The 13846-nt window shown below is 42.0% G+C and overlaps 1 protein-coding gene across 3 annotated transcripts in view; it reads left to right on the top strand.

The window, feature by feature from the left end:
• The window catches only part of lgr6 (leucine-rich repeat containing G protein-coupled receptor 6), a 34621-nt gene extending 21177 nt beyond the window's left edge, over positions 1 to 13444 (top strand). For 2 of the 3 annotated variants that reach the window (XM_086141224.1, XM_086141226.1), the window contains exons 4-18: positions 1179 to 1250; positions 4145 to 4360; positions 4524 to 4595; positions 6443 to 6511; positions 6957 to 7028; positions 7123 to 7194; positions 7557 to 7625; positions 8072 to 8143; positions 8442 to 8507; positions 8589 to 8660; positions 9057 to 9128; positions 9582 to 9707; positions 10539 to 10693; positions 11296 to 11376; positions 11498 to 13444. In XM_086141224.1, the coding sequence (XP_085997350.1) occupies positions 1179 to 1250; positions 4145 to 4360; positions 4524 to 4595; positions 6443 to 6511; positions 6957 to 7028; positions 7123 to 7194; positions 7557 to 7625; positions 8072 to 8143; positions 8442 to 8507; positions 8589 to 8660; positions 9057 to 9128; positions 9582 to 9707; positions 10539 to 10693; positions 11296 to 11376; positions 11498 to 12738 (2527 nt within the window). In that variant the 3' untranslated portion in view covers positions 12739 to 13444. The remainder of the gene's footprint in view (positions 1 to 1178; positions 1251 to 4144; positions 4361 to 4523; positions 4596 to 6442; positions 6512 to 6956; positions 7029 to 7122; positions 7195 to 7556; positions 7626 to 8071; positions 8144 to 8441; positions 8508 to 8588; positions 8661 to 9056; positions 9129 to 9581; positions 9708 to 10538; positions 10694 to 11295; positions 11377 to 11497) is intronic. The other variant, XM_086141225.1, reaches the window with a different exon arrangement.
• The last annotated feature ends 402 nt before the right edge of the window (positions 13445 to 13846 follow it).

Genomic DNA, 13846 nt, shown 5'->3' on the forward strand with positions numbered 1-13846 from the left:
TGCTTTTCTCCAAGTATTTGTGCTTGACTCCATAATCTGCGAGACAGCTTTGGACAGTCCCTTCAACCCCAGAAAGAAACCAGCAGCTGAGCTGAGCTGCTGGTTTCTTTCCTCAATATATTAGTTAAAGTCAGGCCATGTCAAAGACAAACGGACTGCTGACTTTGTGTAGGGTAACCGCAAGCTCCCCTATGACGATGGTTCTCTTTTTGCTCTCTCTCTTTCTTCCTCTCACACACACACACATGCACGCATGCATGCATGCATACACACACATGCCGGCAGGGCTGTGAAGTTATAAGTTATAAACCCCTGAGAGTACAGGGAAGTGCCCAGTAGGGGATTTCTTTTAAAAAGGAAAACAATCAGTTCACTGTACAGTATTTGTAATGGCAACATCATCATCATCATCGTCGTCGTCCTGCTAGAAACATTCCACGGATCCTTTGAACCTGAGCTACTCATCACGAAAGCACGCGACCCACTGATTTATCTGTGGAATACATTCAACGCGCTAAGTCACCTAAATTACTGAGTCAAGAAAAACATTTATTTATGCGGCCTAAAATCATGGTCAATGACTCTTGAAGGGAGTGTGAATACAATGTGTGCATCTACATAACTAGAAAATACCAAAAATGAAGGGAAGTACAGATGAAAAATACTTCACACACTATTATTTTATATAGCCTGAAATAAACTCTTGCAATGATATCATAGCAGTGCACTCATATTAATATAAAACATCTCCTTGGATTTAGACTAACAAAGAATGCTCTGACTGCTGCTGTGCCATCATGCCATGATGTCATGGTGCTGACAATAAGCCTTGTGCATTCATTTCAGAGGACTGGGTATGATTCTTTTTAAGAAAATTAAAAATACAGGAGAATAAAAGGATGGTGCAGAAAGAGAGGTCTATTGTTTGCGCCGCACTTCCTCAACGCTTTTTGCTCCATTCTTCTGAAAATGACATCAGCAGCCCACCCAAGGAGCTTTCTCTGTTCCTCTAACCTCCATTCTCGGCTTCGAGCTTTCAGTGGGCTTTTCCTTCCTGTGTCAGATTTCCCAATCTATGAAATTATTTGTTCTGCATGATGTGCCCTCACACACAGCACATTCACTCTATCATCTGTAGAACTACTTTGTATATCTAATGAATACTATTCTTCCTTCAGAATGCTGCAAAACAACCAGCTGGAGAGACTTCCTGATGATGTTCCATGGGACCTGCCTAATCTGCTTTCCCTGTGAGCTGATCTCACCTATACATGCACTTACACACACCCTAATTATGATGCTCTACCTCATCAAGCAGGCATTGAAACATCCCCCTGACCACCCACTCACACATCTCATTTGTGCTGCAAAGCAGGTACGAAGTACCACTGACATATTACAGACCTGAGCTCATCGACAGTCGAAATAGTTCGGCATTCGGAGCTTACGGCCTGACAAAGTCACAGTCTGAGTGTGTCAATGCAATTCATGGTAGCATCTGGAAGCCATGAGGGAAACAGCAGACACTGCAGGCCAGGGAGAGCATCTCCAATGAGCTGTGAAACAACCCCATTTTCCATCAATTCCGACTCTCTTCCTCCTTCGCTCGTCTCCATTCTTCTCCCACCACCCACACTGCTATCCCCTGGCTAATGAGAGTTTTTGGTGGGTTAATTGTCTCATTTGTGGGGTCAATGTATGTGTATATGTATATGTATCAGAGTGCATGTTTAGGCGAGTGCATGTAGACCACCTCATCTGTAATTCCTCACCCTGTACCCCTCTCTCCCACGGCAGTACCGCACACGTATTCCACATGCCTCTCCCCACATTAATTATTCTTTGTAAATATCCATAAAGCGATTTCTTTCATCACATTGACACAAATTGCTGGACTCGCACCACAGCGGGGGCATACATATGTTACTATTCTACCACTTAAATACATCTATGTTATAAAGCAGACGTGCACTCGACGATACGATCTCCGAAATTGTACGCTAACTCATAAATCTGTACGTGTTGCACCTACAGGCAAGCAATTCATGATTTCCTCTCATAATTATGATTCCATGTCTGTTTGTAAATCCATTTGGTTGTGTGTGGTCTCTCATGAGCTCCCCATAGAGATGGTTAATGTAATGAAAACACGCAGAAAAAGAAGGAGCGCGAGAGCGATGGATATGGGGATGGAGATGGAGACATACCTTGTCATTACAGTAATGATAAGCCTAGAAAAGAAGGGATTACTGGAAAGGCTTTGGAGAGAGAAGCATCCCGGCGCCTCTTGCTTACACATCAAGTAAAAGAAAACCATCACACCTCAGGCAGACCAGGCCTACACTGGATAAATAAATAAGCATTTCACTGAAAATAAATCAATACCGTAAACTGGACAAGAATCCCTTTCTGCTTGCGCGTGTTAACCGAAGTCCAGACGTGTGTCTTTCCGTTTGGAACAAGTTAATTGCTATAAACAACGTGGTGCATCAGGCAAGTAGACAAAACTGTAGTCTGGGTTCGAGGGTTAAGTGTTTAAAGCAATGATTATCTCCAAAAAATAACCCCATAAAAGCAGTAGAAGATTTTTCAATATAGTGACTCAAGAAATTTAATGCACTCTCAGTTTCTCCAAAGAACACATATTGGCCATCTGGAGTCGGTAATTTTGAATGAGTGCAGTCAGGACCACGAGTCTCCTAGGCCATTCCAAAGAACTTTCTCTTTTTGTCCCTATTTCCCTTTCCCATAATCATACTTCAGACTTTGAAGTGATGGACAGGAAATAGTTTCTGCTTTATTGGCTTCTGTAAAACATTCCTGGTTCTCCGTGGACCTTCTGGGGACCTGGCAAGTCAACCCAGAGGAGCAATTATTATTTTGCCCCAAAGAAAAGAACAAAATGTGGAAGGGTCTTCCGCAGCTTTTATCCGGTGATTTGGGTCAGGGACAAACAATGTCCATGGTGAGAGCACACAGCATACACAAGGACGATGTTTGGCAGTGAAAAAAAAAAGTTGCAGTCAGGAAGCAGACAAGATGAAAATTTCTTGAAGTGTTCTCCGCGTATGCACACAAATACATGTGTATTTACATGAATGCTCAAGGGTGTTCCTCTGTGTGAGCATCTGCCAGTGTATACAGTTGCCTCTCCTGATGGAAAATTTCCCTGGGGAGAAAAGCCCAGGGTTCAGGGTTCAAGTTCAGATTTCACTTTGATGATGCTGTTTGTTTGGCAAAGCCTCCAAGGGGTGAAGAGACTGAGAAGGAGCTGCAGTGCAAGAATCAAAGAACAAGAGTGGAAGATTGATAAAGGGAGAATGTTTGAAAGACGAGAAAGAGTTAAGGAGTGTTATGCAAAGGGCTTTGCAGCACTTGGGAATGCATCAATGAAGATGTAAGAAACCAAATGCAAGTGAGAAGGGCAGTGGGAGGAAAAAAAAAAAAGAGATAAATGACTTTGAGGGGGTAAAAACAAAGAAGAGCGGGAGGAAGTGATCTCAGCTTGTCAGCTTTGCCCTGAGAGACACATGTATTCCAATGGACAGTGTGTATGAATGCCAGTTTGGGTTGTGTGTCACACTTCTTGTCTACACGTTTACACCAAAAGGGAAAAATGATCTTGATAGGTTTTATGAGACTGTCGTGTTCATTTGAGATTGTGCTTGTTGTCTTAAATTGCGAGTTAATCAGTTGAGAGGATTTATTTTTCGGTCTAGCTCTATATAAAAAGAACATGAATGCACCAACTAGAATGCTATGGAAAGAGTGGATGAGGTAAAACGGATGATGGCTCCTTCCCTTTCTTTCTTTCTTTTTTCAAATACCGAGAGTTACACGCCGAGCTACCACCCATCTTCTACAATGAGCTCGACACATGCGAATTTATGTCTTTAGCATTTCATACAGGTCTGTGCTGGTGAGACATATCCAGTTTTGGCATGGGAATAAATAATAAAAGGCTGGAGTCAAGATGAAAGTAAGGAAAATAAAGGATGCGTAATGCTCAGATCTACGCTTTAAGCCAGGACATACAATTGCAAATGCATGCACACACAAGCACAGATACACACACAGGTAAGCAAACAGCCTGGGTTTAGACTGGGTGATTATCACTCTTAGTTGAGTTTATCTCCCCCCACAGGCGTCTGGATGCTAACCTGTTGTCTGAGGTTCCGGCTGGGGCCTTCAGGGGTGTTTGCTCTCTGAGACACCTGTGGCTGGATGACAACTCCCTCACAGAGATCCCCGTGACTGCCCTTGACTCTCTACCCTCCCTGCAGGCCATGACACTGGCCCTCAACCAGATTACACACATCCCAGATTATGCATTCACAAACCTCTCCGCCCTTGTTGTGCTGTAAGTGGATTCATAATTCATGTGCTTAAAACTATATGGATTTCTTTGGCTTACTCATCTGAAAAATGAAGTATTCTGTCGATTAAAGAGAGCACCGTAATTTAAATTTCCCCTTTTTTAACATTTGAATTTCATTTCATGAACATCTACGGTATTTTTCCAGCCACCTTCATAACAACCGCATCCAGGTCATGGGAGGCAAATGCTTTGAGGGTTTACAAAGTCTGGAGACCTTGTGAGTATCATTTTTTCCTTTGCTTTTCTTCTGTTTGTCTTTCCTTGATTGTTTCATTTGTTACATTTTTCTTCCCCTCGTCTCTACATTTCTCACAAAAAGACTCACACAGTAACATCGCCCTTAATGAATATTAACTTTGGTTCACCAAAGACTGACGTTAGCTTTGTGACGGCTATACTACGTGGAAGGTAATGGTTATAAAATTCACATTGCCTTAAGGTATAGGAGGAACACCCTCAAATGTAATGGCCGAAGGGTAAAAAAAACAAAGACCCATCAATTATCCCACATTACCGGTCAGATCAGGATTTATTTTACGTTTGCCCAGTAGAACTTGAAACACCTAGAATTGATGTGTTTTCTTTATACGTATATTACTGGCAGTTTTACAGAACAAAAGAAAAGTGTAGCCCTAAATCACAAAGTCATGATAAATGTGTCTCTAAATTCTGCGGATGGTTGATGGTTTTTTCAAAGCCACGACTAACGAATGCATGGCAGGAATGTGATGAAGATTCTTTTATAACCTTGAAGCAACAACACCAGATTCCTGTGATCTGTAAAACATTATTGCTGAGCAGCAATGAGGTCAAGTATGGCTCAGTGAGGCTACGAAGGTGTTGCTTGAGTGTACGCGCTGTAACTTTGATGACGAAAGTTCCCCACCTACAGTTTTATGAACAAGGTGGAGGGAGAACAAATTAAACGAGAACACTGTATCTAGTATTTTGGCCAACAACCTGTTAAAGTAGTAAAATTTATGCGATCCTTTTTATTTGCATGTGTGTGAACATGTGCATGTGTGTTCATGTAACCAAGTACTTCTTGTTATGAACTCATAAGTACGCAGCCAACTTAACACCAAGCCTGACAGCCATGAATCCTGAGAAGAAATGTGTGGGAAAAGTGTGAAGGCCTTGGGAGTTCTGGTTAAAGAGAAGAAGATGTTGAAGAAAATAAGAAAAAGAAGGATGGAGTTGTTTCGACGAGAGCAGTGTCAAAAGTGTTTGGGTCATCGGTGGGAAGAAGGGGGGCGGAAGGGTGGCGGGGGGTGCATTCGCAGTATAAGATGACAGGTGTTATTGACGTGAGGATTGTGCGGGTATGAAGGGTTAATCTCTGACAGGGGCTGTGATTACGACAAATACGAGAGACCATCTGCATCTCCATCAGTCTCCCCAGTGCTCTGCATGTATAATAAAATCATTACTACGAGGAGCCATGCAGGAGACTGCTGGAAAAAGCAAATGCACATTGACAGATATCACAGATTTGAGTAGACACAGACATTTTACAACTGAAGGAAGCACTTAACCAAATGTATTTTTGAAGGCTAAAGAGATCCAGTAGATGACAAGTACATCTAAATATAACCTGCGCAATCTTGCATAACAACTCCACATATGCACTTATGCATGAACATATGGTCTTATTGCTATTATTAAATAACACTTCTCTCAATCACAAAAAAAACATCGGTACGGTTCGGCAAAACGTAGAGTATAACAGGTAAAAAATTACCGTAAAGCTGGAACATACACATAAGCTATGTGACGGCAATGGTTGTTATGATCCAGTGTTTCCCCGAGAAAATAATCAGAGACAGGCCTAAATAATTAGGTCAGAACGGTAAAGGGTCAAGGGTCAAATCTAAACTTCTGGCTCACAGAGCGAAACCAGTCGTCTAGATGACGGTACACACATTTTCACACACAGAATACATATTGTTGATTCATATATTCCGTTTCCAACATGTAAAACCGTAGTAGTATCGTAGTAACGTTGACGCAATTTTAAGTATCTCGTTTCATGACAACATCATTATGTTACTGTCTGTTTCTCAGGGACTTAAACTATAATGATCTCCAGGAGTTCCCTGTGGCCATCAGGACACTGACTAAGCTTCAGGAACTGTGAGTGCACATACACACGAAAACACACCTGCCCAACATGACTATCGTGGTTGTGTTATCCCAAGTAATCCCGTTAAGTGATTTTAATGTGGCACTCGGATACAATCTCTCTCGCCCTAAGCAGGTGCTGGCTACACACCCACGCAACAGCTCTCCTGCAAATACACACAGATGAACACACATGCACACACAAACTATGTTTTCCCTAAGCTTCAGCAGATGTTTTGCAGCGTGTATATGTGTCACAGATACAGCATATGTGTGACTGTTTACATCTCATGTATCCAAAAATGTTTTTCAGCTGTGCAACGGCAGGTGCAACGTGAGGACTTATGACATGCCTCTCGCTCAAAACATACTATGTTACTCTTAAAAACACACACACACACAAAATTGGAAACACATTGATAGGCAATCTGAATAACGTTATGCCTTATATTTGTAGGGGGTTCCATAACAACAACATAAAAGCCATCCCTGAGAGGGCCTTTGTGGGAAATCCTCAGCTCCAAACCATGTGAGCGCAACGCTTATCCTCAATACTACAATGAACACATATTTGAGGACATAATTGGTATTTCATCCAACATCATTCTTTTACTTTCCTGCAGCCATTTCTACGAGAACCCAATCCAGTTTGTGGGAAAATCTGCTTTCCAGTTCTTGCCCAAGTTGCATACACTGTAAGTATGTGGTCAGTAGAAACAATTCCAGTAAGTTAGCTCAAACACTGCTTCAATCATTCTGTGTCGCCAACAGTGAGAGTGGACATGTGTAATAGGCCTACTGAATGATGTTGTGTTAGTGTAGTGCTGTACGCTGATGTGGTAAGGGCGAGTGTGTTGTAAGAACATGTTGAATGGTGTGACTTATGAAGTCTAGTGAGACAGCCAAAGCAGCCAGTGTTGATGTTGGATGAAAAGTCTGATGGCTGCAATGAGCTGTTAGACGAGGTCTCTGTGCACATGCGTGCGTCCGTATATGAAAGAAAGAGAGAGAGCTTGAGAAAGAGATTGCTGACACATTACACCCTTTTTTGTTGCAGCTCCCTTAACGGTGCAACCCAAATTCAAGAGTTTCCTGACCTGAAGGGAACTACTAGCCTGGAAATTTTGTGAGTGTCCCTCTTAATCCCCCCTCCAAAATACACGCACACACGGGCACATGTCTGACATTATAATTTCATCATAAAAGACTCACTCAATCCGTACTGAATGACAGGAGAGACACTATTAAGATATATACCTGAATATCAGCACTTAAAACACGCCCTCGAACTTTGGAAACACAAGGTCAGAGAGGAGAGACACACACGAGCCTGCTGGAGGGAAGAAAAAAAAAAAAATCAAAAACAAAAAAAACATTTAAGGGCTCTCGTTGAGACAGGGATATAACATGAGACATAGAAAACAGAAGGGGTAAGCCAGTGATGCCAGCCAGTGACAGGTTTGACAAACCTAAATAACTCCCTGTCTAACCAAGTTAGACTCAAAGGACAGGAGGATCTTTTCGCTTGCTTGCACTTCCACAATGATCTAAGGATTCTCTTTCTCCCTATAGGACGCTGACTCGGGCTGGTCTATCAGTGCTCCCTCTAGATCTATGTGAGCAGCTGCCGCGCCTCAGAGTATTGTGAGTACACATATGAGGACGTGCTTGGGACACACACACACACACACACACACACGAAACTGATGCAAAAGGGCGACTGTGGAGACGATTGCCCCGAAATCTTCTGTACAGTTATGCTATGCTATGAAATCCAATCATCCACTCTACACATACAAAAAAAATTGCCTTGCTATTTCATCTTACTAAGATAGCTGACTTTTCACCTTAAGTCTCCTGTCACCCCCCCCCCCCCCCTCATTCCCCACTCTATAAACCCACCACTGGTAATACTATCTGTGTGTGTGTGATGTTGATGTAGGGAACTGTCTTACAACGAGATACAAGATCTACCAAGTTTCTACCTCTGTTCAGCTCTGCAAGAGATGTAAGACCCGGCATCAGAGTGAGCACTTTACACTTTTTCCATTTGCACAGTGGGTGTATAAACCATACTGTTTCTCGACAGTGGGCTCCAGCATAATCAAATCAAGAGAATAGAGTCAAGCACCTTTCAGCAGCTCACCTCTCTAAGAACACTGTAAGTCACACCTTGTAACTGTATAATGCCTTCTAAAGTACTGCTGTTTCTTGAACAATTCCATATTGGTGAAGTGCTTTCATAAAGGGTATTATTGATTGGAAAGAAAATAGAGTCTGTAAATGGGTTTGGGTTCATCTTTTTTTCTATGAACTGTAAATTATAGCTAAAAACATCCACCTTTCTTTTAAGTGCTGATAAACCATGATTTGATTGTTATTTGAAAAAAAAAAAGTTGTTTTTTGAGGGGGCAAGTTTTTCTTTTTTTTGACAAGCTAAAGCAATAAATAGCCACAATGCTTTAATGACATCTAGTGGTAACACTTTAAACAGCACCTTTTAATATTAGTCAACATTACGTTTCAGCTTATATATGTTTGTTTTTTTTCTGTCAAGTGATCTCAGCTGGAACAGAATTGAGTGGATCCACCCCGATGCCTTCACCTCTCTCCATTCTTTAATCAAATTGTAAGTTGACACACTTTTCTCAATGCACAGCCATTCCTGCGATTATTCTCCCTGGATGTGTGTCAGATTTCAAGATTTTGAAGTAAATTTTCCACACTCCTCGTCAATGTTGTGTACTAGACTCTGTGTACCAGAGAAATCATTTATCTTTGGTGGCATCTACAAATAACAGCAACATCAATTTAGAAAAGAGTGACCTGAAGTAATACCAAGACAATCCAATCTACTGTAGGAAGACGAGTTGAAGTAGACCTTAGTTAAAACCTCATCTGACAGGAAGTGTGATCTGGAAGGAATGCGATACAAAGCCTTGTCTGAACAGTTTAAAATATCTGAACAAGACCTTTTTGTGACTAAGGATGACTCTTGGCAATATTTGAGATGAAAAAAAAAAGAACACGTTTTTAACTGACTGGGCCCGATCTCTTTCTCGCACTCTTTAATTTAACACAGGGACCTGAGTGAAAACAGACTCATCTCAGTACCAGTCGCAGGTTTGGGGGGTCTCACCCATCTCAAGTTGAGAGGCAACGTAGAATTATACGAGGCCTTCAGTCCTGAAGACTTCCCCCGTATGAGGTAACACATTTGCACACACCTCATTATTTTGTTTTTATGTTTTTTTTTTTTTTGGCTCAACCAAAATGTGATTTCAAGTTATTCACAGGATGCATCATTCCAATGCCAGGTGTGTAACCTGTGGCAATGAGGAAAATGCATCCTTTCAATTATCTTCCTCTTCAAACATTTCTATTTATATCTCAAACATCATCAAGTTTGGCAGTAGCATAATTAAAGTGTGTACCTGCAAGCCATTTCTGAACTTAGGTTTGACAATGAGAAAGCAACAAGTTTTTTCTTGTTTCGAGATCAGAATTCCTCAAGGTCTTCAAAGGCTTTCCAGGGTAAAAATGGAGAGTCGGTTCCCATGAATTATCAGATGATGACATCTGACAGAACCCATACAAAAACACTGTGCACATTCTTGCATGCAACAATCCATAAGAAAGGCGGTTGCCTGAGACCTCAGAAAACTGACATTATCACTGACTTTTCCCCTGAAGATGTTTCTCCTTGATTATTGCTGCCATGGAGATTATGGTTTGATATGGTTTTGTTTGTCTGTCATCAAGATTACAGGGAAAAATACCTCGCCAGTCATCAAGAAACTCTATAGAGGGCTATAGCAATGGCCAAAAGCATTTTACTTGACAGAATTATTACATTTGAGCAATAATGATGGTTATTCATCTTGGCCTTGATAACAAACAAATTTATATTGACATATGTCTTTCAAGTCAGTATAGAAAAAAAAAAGACAAAAAGCTGAATGAAAGCCTCATTAATCTGTTTTTGAATTGTATTTCCCTTGTCATCAAGAATGAACCCATCTCCAAATGCATTTTACAGGGTTATTGAGATGCCGTACGCCTATCAGTGCTGTGTGTATGGCTCTTGTGATAGCTACAAGCCAGGCGGCCAATGGGACACTGAGCAAAGCAACACTGACGAGGACCTGCACAAAAAGACGGCGGCCATTTACCCAATCCACAGCGACACACACTGTAAGACAGCACACGTTTACATTATCTGTCCCTGCAACACAGCGGCATACAGGGTAAAAGTTACATAATGGGAATTTGTGTCTCACGTCTGTTAAGGATTAATTTTTGACAGGTCTCCACTTGAAACATGTCAGAGCCTTGTTGAAACCACAGCTACCTGGCAACTGATACATGCTTAAACTGATTATTGACCCCTCCATGAATTCCTTTGGCAGACATAAAATATAAACACCAATAAACCAAAATTGAGTTGAAATTAAAACCATTAACCCTCCTCCATTAGACCTAAAAGCAAAATAGCGCTGGGAGTACCATAAGGTAACAATAACAAAAGATGATTAAACGATGGTAGGCAATACAATTGATTTTAGTGTATTCACCTTTATTTGTTATGAAAACAAACCTGACGATCACATTTCATGCAACTGCCAATTATCTTTTGGAAAGGTTTACTTTCACTGCGAAAGAATGTTGGATCGCTTATTATGCCCTACAGCTGTTGCCAAACAAAATGTAGTATTGGGCTTAGTGGGCCTTATACATTGGATGCGCCCACAGGTTCTGAACATCTCATTATTGACCTTGACAATACCTTATTTCAGATGACCCTGACCTGGAAGAGTTCCAGCAAGAACTGGAGGAGTCAAAAGTACAAACCAGTGTCCAATGCACACCCAGTCCAGGTTAGTGACCTAATTCAACTAGTTTATGACTACGCAATTTACACTTTCTGACTAATATAGACAAACTGAAGAATAATTTTGTCAATTATGTGAACCTCATTGCTGGCTTTGTGTGTTCCAGGACCTTTCCGTCCCTGTGATTCTCTACTGGGCAGCTGGTTGGTCCGTGTCGGACTGTGGACCATCTCCCTGGTCTCTTTCCTTGGGAACTCTCTACTGCTCCTGTCCCTCTTTGGGGCACCTGGCTACTTGACACCGTTACGTTTCACAGTGGCTTGCATGGGTGCTTCCAATCTGCTGACGGGCGTGTGCTCGTGCACCCTGGCCCTTGTCGACACTCTGACCCTGGGAGAGTTTAGTCAACACGGTGCTCGGTGGGAGCGGGGTCCTGGCTGTCAGGCAACGGGATGGGTTTGGGTGTTTGCATCTGAGGCAAGTGTTCTGCTGCTGACTCTGGCAGCTGTGCAGTGTGGAGTGAGTGTTGCATGTGCCCGCACCTATGGGAAATCACCTTCCCTTGGGAGTGTACGTACATGTGCACTTTTTTGCCTCACTCTTTCCATAACACTGGCTTGTCTCCCACTGGTGGGAGTTGGGGAGTATGGGTCCTCACCATTCTGCCTCCCCTCCCCCCTGCCACCTCCAGCCTCTCAACTGCCACCCTCCCTGGTTTTCCCTCTGGCACTCATCATGATGAACACCCTGTGTTTACTCATAGTCACAGGATCATACATCCGCCTGTACTGGGAGTTACTCCGGGGAGAATGTGAGGGCCTGTGGGACTGTGTTATGATCAAACATGTTGCATGGCTAATCTTCACAAACGGCCTCCTCTATGTTCCAGTAGCCTTCCTCTCCCTCTGTTCCCTTCTGGGTCTCCTTTCTCTGGGGGAAGAGGTGCTAAAATCCGTTCTCCTGCTCCTCCAGCCCCTGCCTGCCTGCCTCAACCCCCTCCTTTTCCTCCTTTTCACACGAGACCAGTCCCAGGTGAATTTCTGGTCTCGACCGAAAACTCATCCACAGCTACGGCGGGACCACACCCTGGACTCGTTGGTGTCTGTGGAAACAGAGAAGAGCTCCTGCTCTGATTCATCTACACAGGTGTCGCTTGCTGATGTGGACACTATGTGCAACCAACCTCAAATGGATCCAGTCAGATTTTCCCACTGCTCCTCTACCTCCTCTGTTCCTCTCATTCCTTGCCAGACACCCACTTCCACAGCCCGAGATAGAGACAGAGTGACGGAGCAAGGGAGCCCGGATGAAACAGAATGTCCAAAGAGTTTGGTTCAAGACATGATTTGTAACACATGCCCTACGCATCATTCTTCCAAGGCTCCCTCTACCATCTCTCATCCGTGAGCCACTGACCGAGTTGTGTGAAAAAACGGGGACATTGTAAACACTCAAGACATCATCTTACAGAAGCAGCCAGAGCAGATCTGGGTCATCAGCCCTCAATGAACCTCAAAATGAGTCCATACAGACACTGAAGAGAACTTATGAGTAGTATATAAGAGTAATAAAGAAAGCCTCTGGAGAGCAAGAGGGAAAGTAGCTCCCTCTCCAATAAGGACAAGAAAACTGCACAATACACCATACTGTTGAAATAGAGGTCGGTTTTTAGAAAACCTCTTCATCATTAGTCATGGACTCATATGATGGTATGAAAGATGCAAATAATTTGGAAAAAAATATAAGCATTGGACAAATCAGTGGTTTAGCCAGGGGTGACAAAAAATAGGTCAAGTAGAAACTGTAAATGTTTGATCTGTAAAGTGATAATGGGATATGCAGCTTAGAAATCCAACTGTCTGGATGCAATTTTAAGTCAAACTATCTCATTTGTAAAAGGCTATTATAATTTCTAACCTATTGCTAAGGTCTGTTTAAAACAAAGGGATTCATCATCAGATACACACCAGGTAACGTCTGAGTAAGCTAACATATTTTAAAGACAGAAATGTCAGCTCTTTCTCTGAAACTCTGTAATGGTTGCTGATATGTTTCACATGTTGGCAAAATGCAACCAGAATCAAGACGCACATTAAAATTTTCATGGAGTTTACACAGTTTTCTCTCAAATGTGCAACAAACATGAGATAAGCATAAAGACTGAATGGGATGTAGCTACCTTACTACAGACTTTACAGTAGGCTAGCAATGTGTATATGCAATCTAACTACCTCTGAATTAGCATGATATTGACTCACTACAGCCCTTTTGATGTTTCCCCCCTTTTTACGATAAACACCAAATATATTATTTTATATATTAAGAAATGAATTAGTTTGTAAAAAAAAAAAGAAAACAAATAAATAAAAATGAAACAATTGGAAAAACCTTGTGTTGCTATTTAGGATGTACATACTTTGTATACAACTGGTGGGCATGTTTAAATAAAAGTATTATCTCTACAGTGTATATATGTACCACTCCGCCTATGCTACGATACACCACTCAAGGCATA

The sequence above is a fragment of the Fistularia commersonii genome, chromosome 34, assembly GCF_037954325.1.
Source record: "Fistularia commersonii isolate RoL2024-O1a breed Wild chromosome 34, RoL_Fcom_v1.0, whole genome shotgun sequence".
Lineage (NCBI taxonomy): Eukaryota > Metazoa > Chordata > Actinopteri > Syngnathiformes > Fistulariidae > Fistularia > Fistularia commersonii.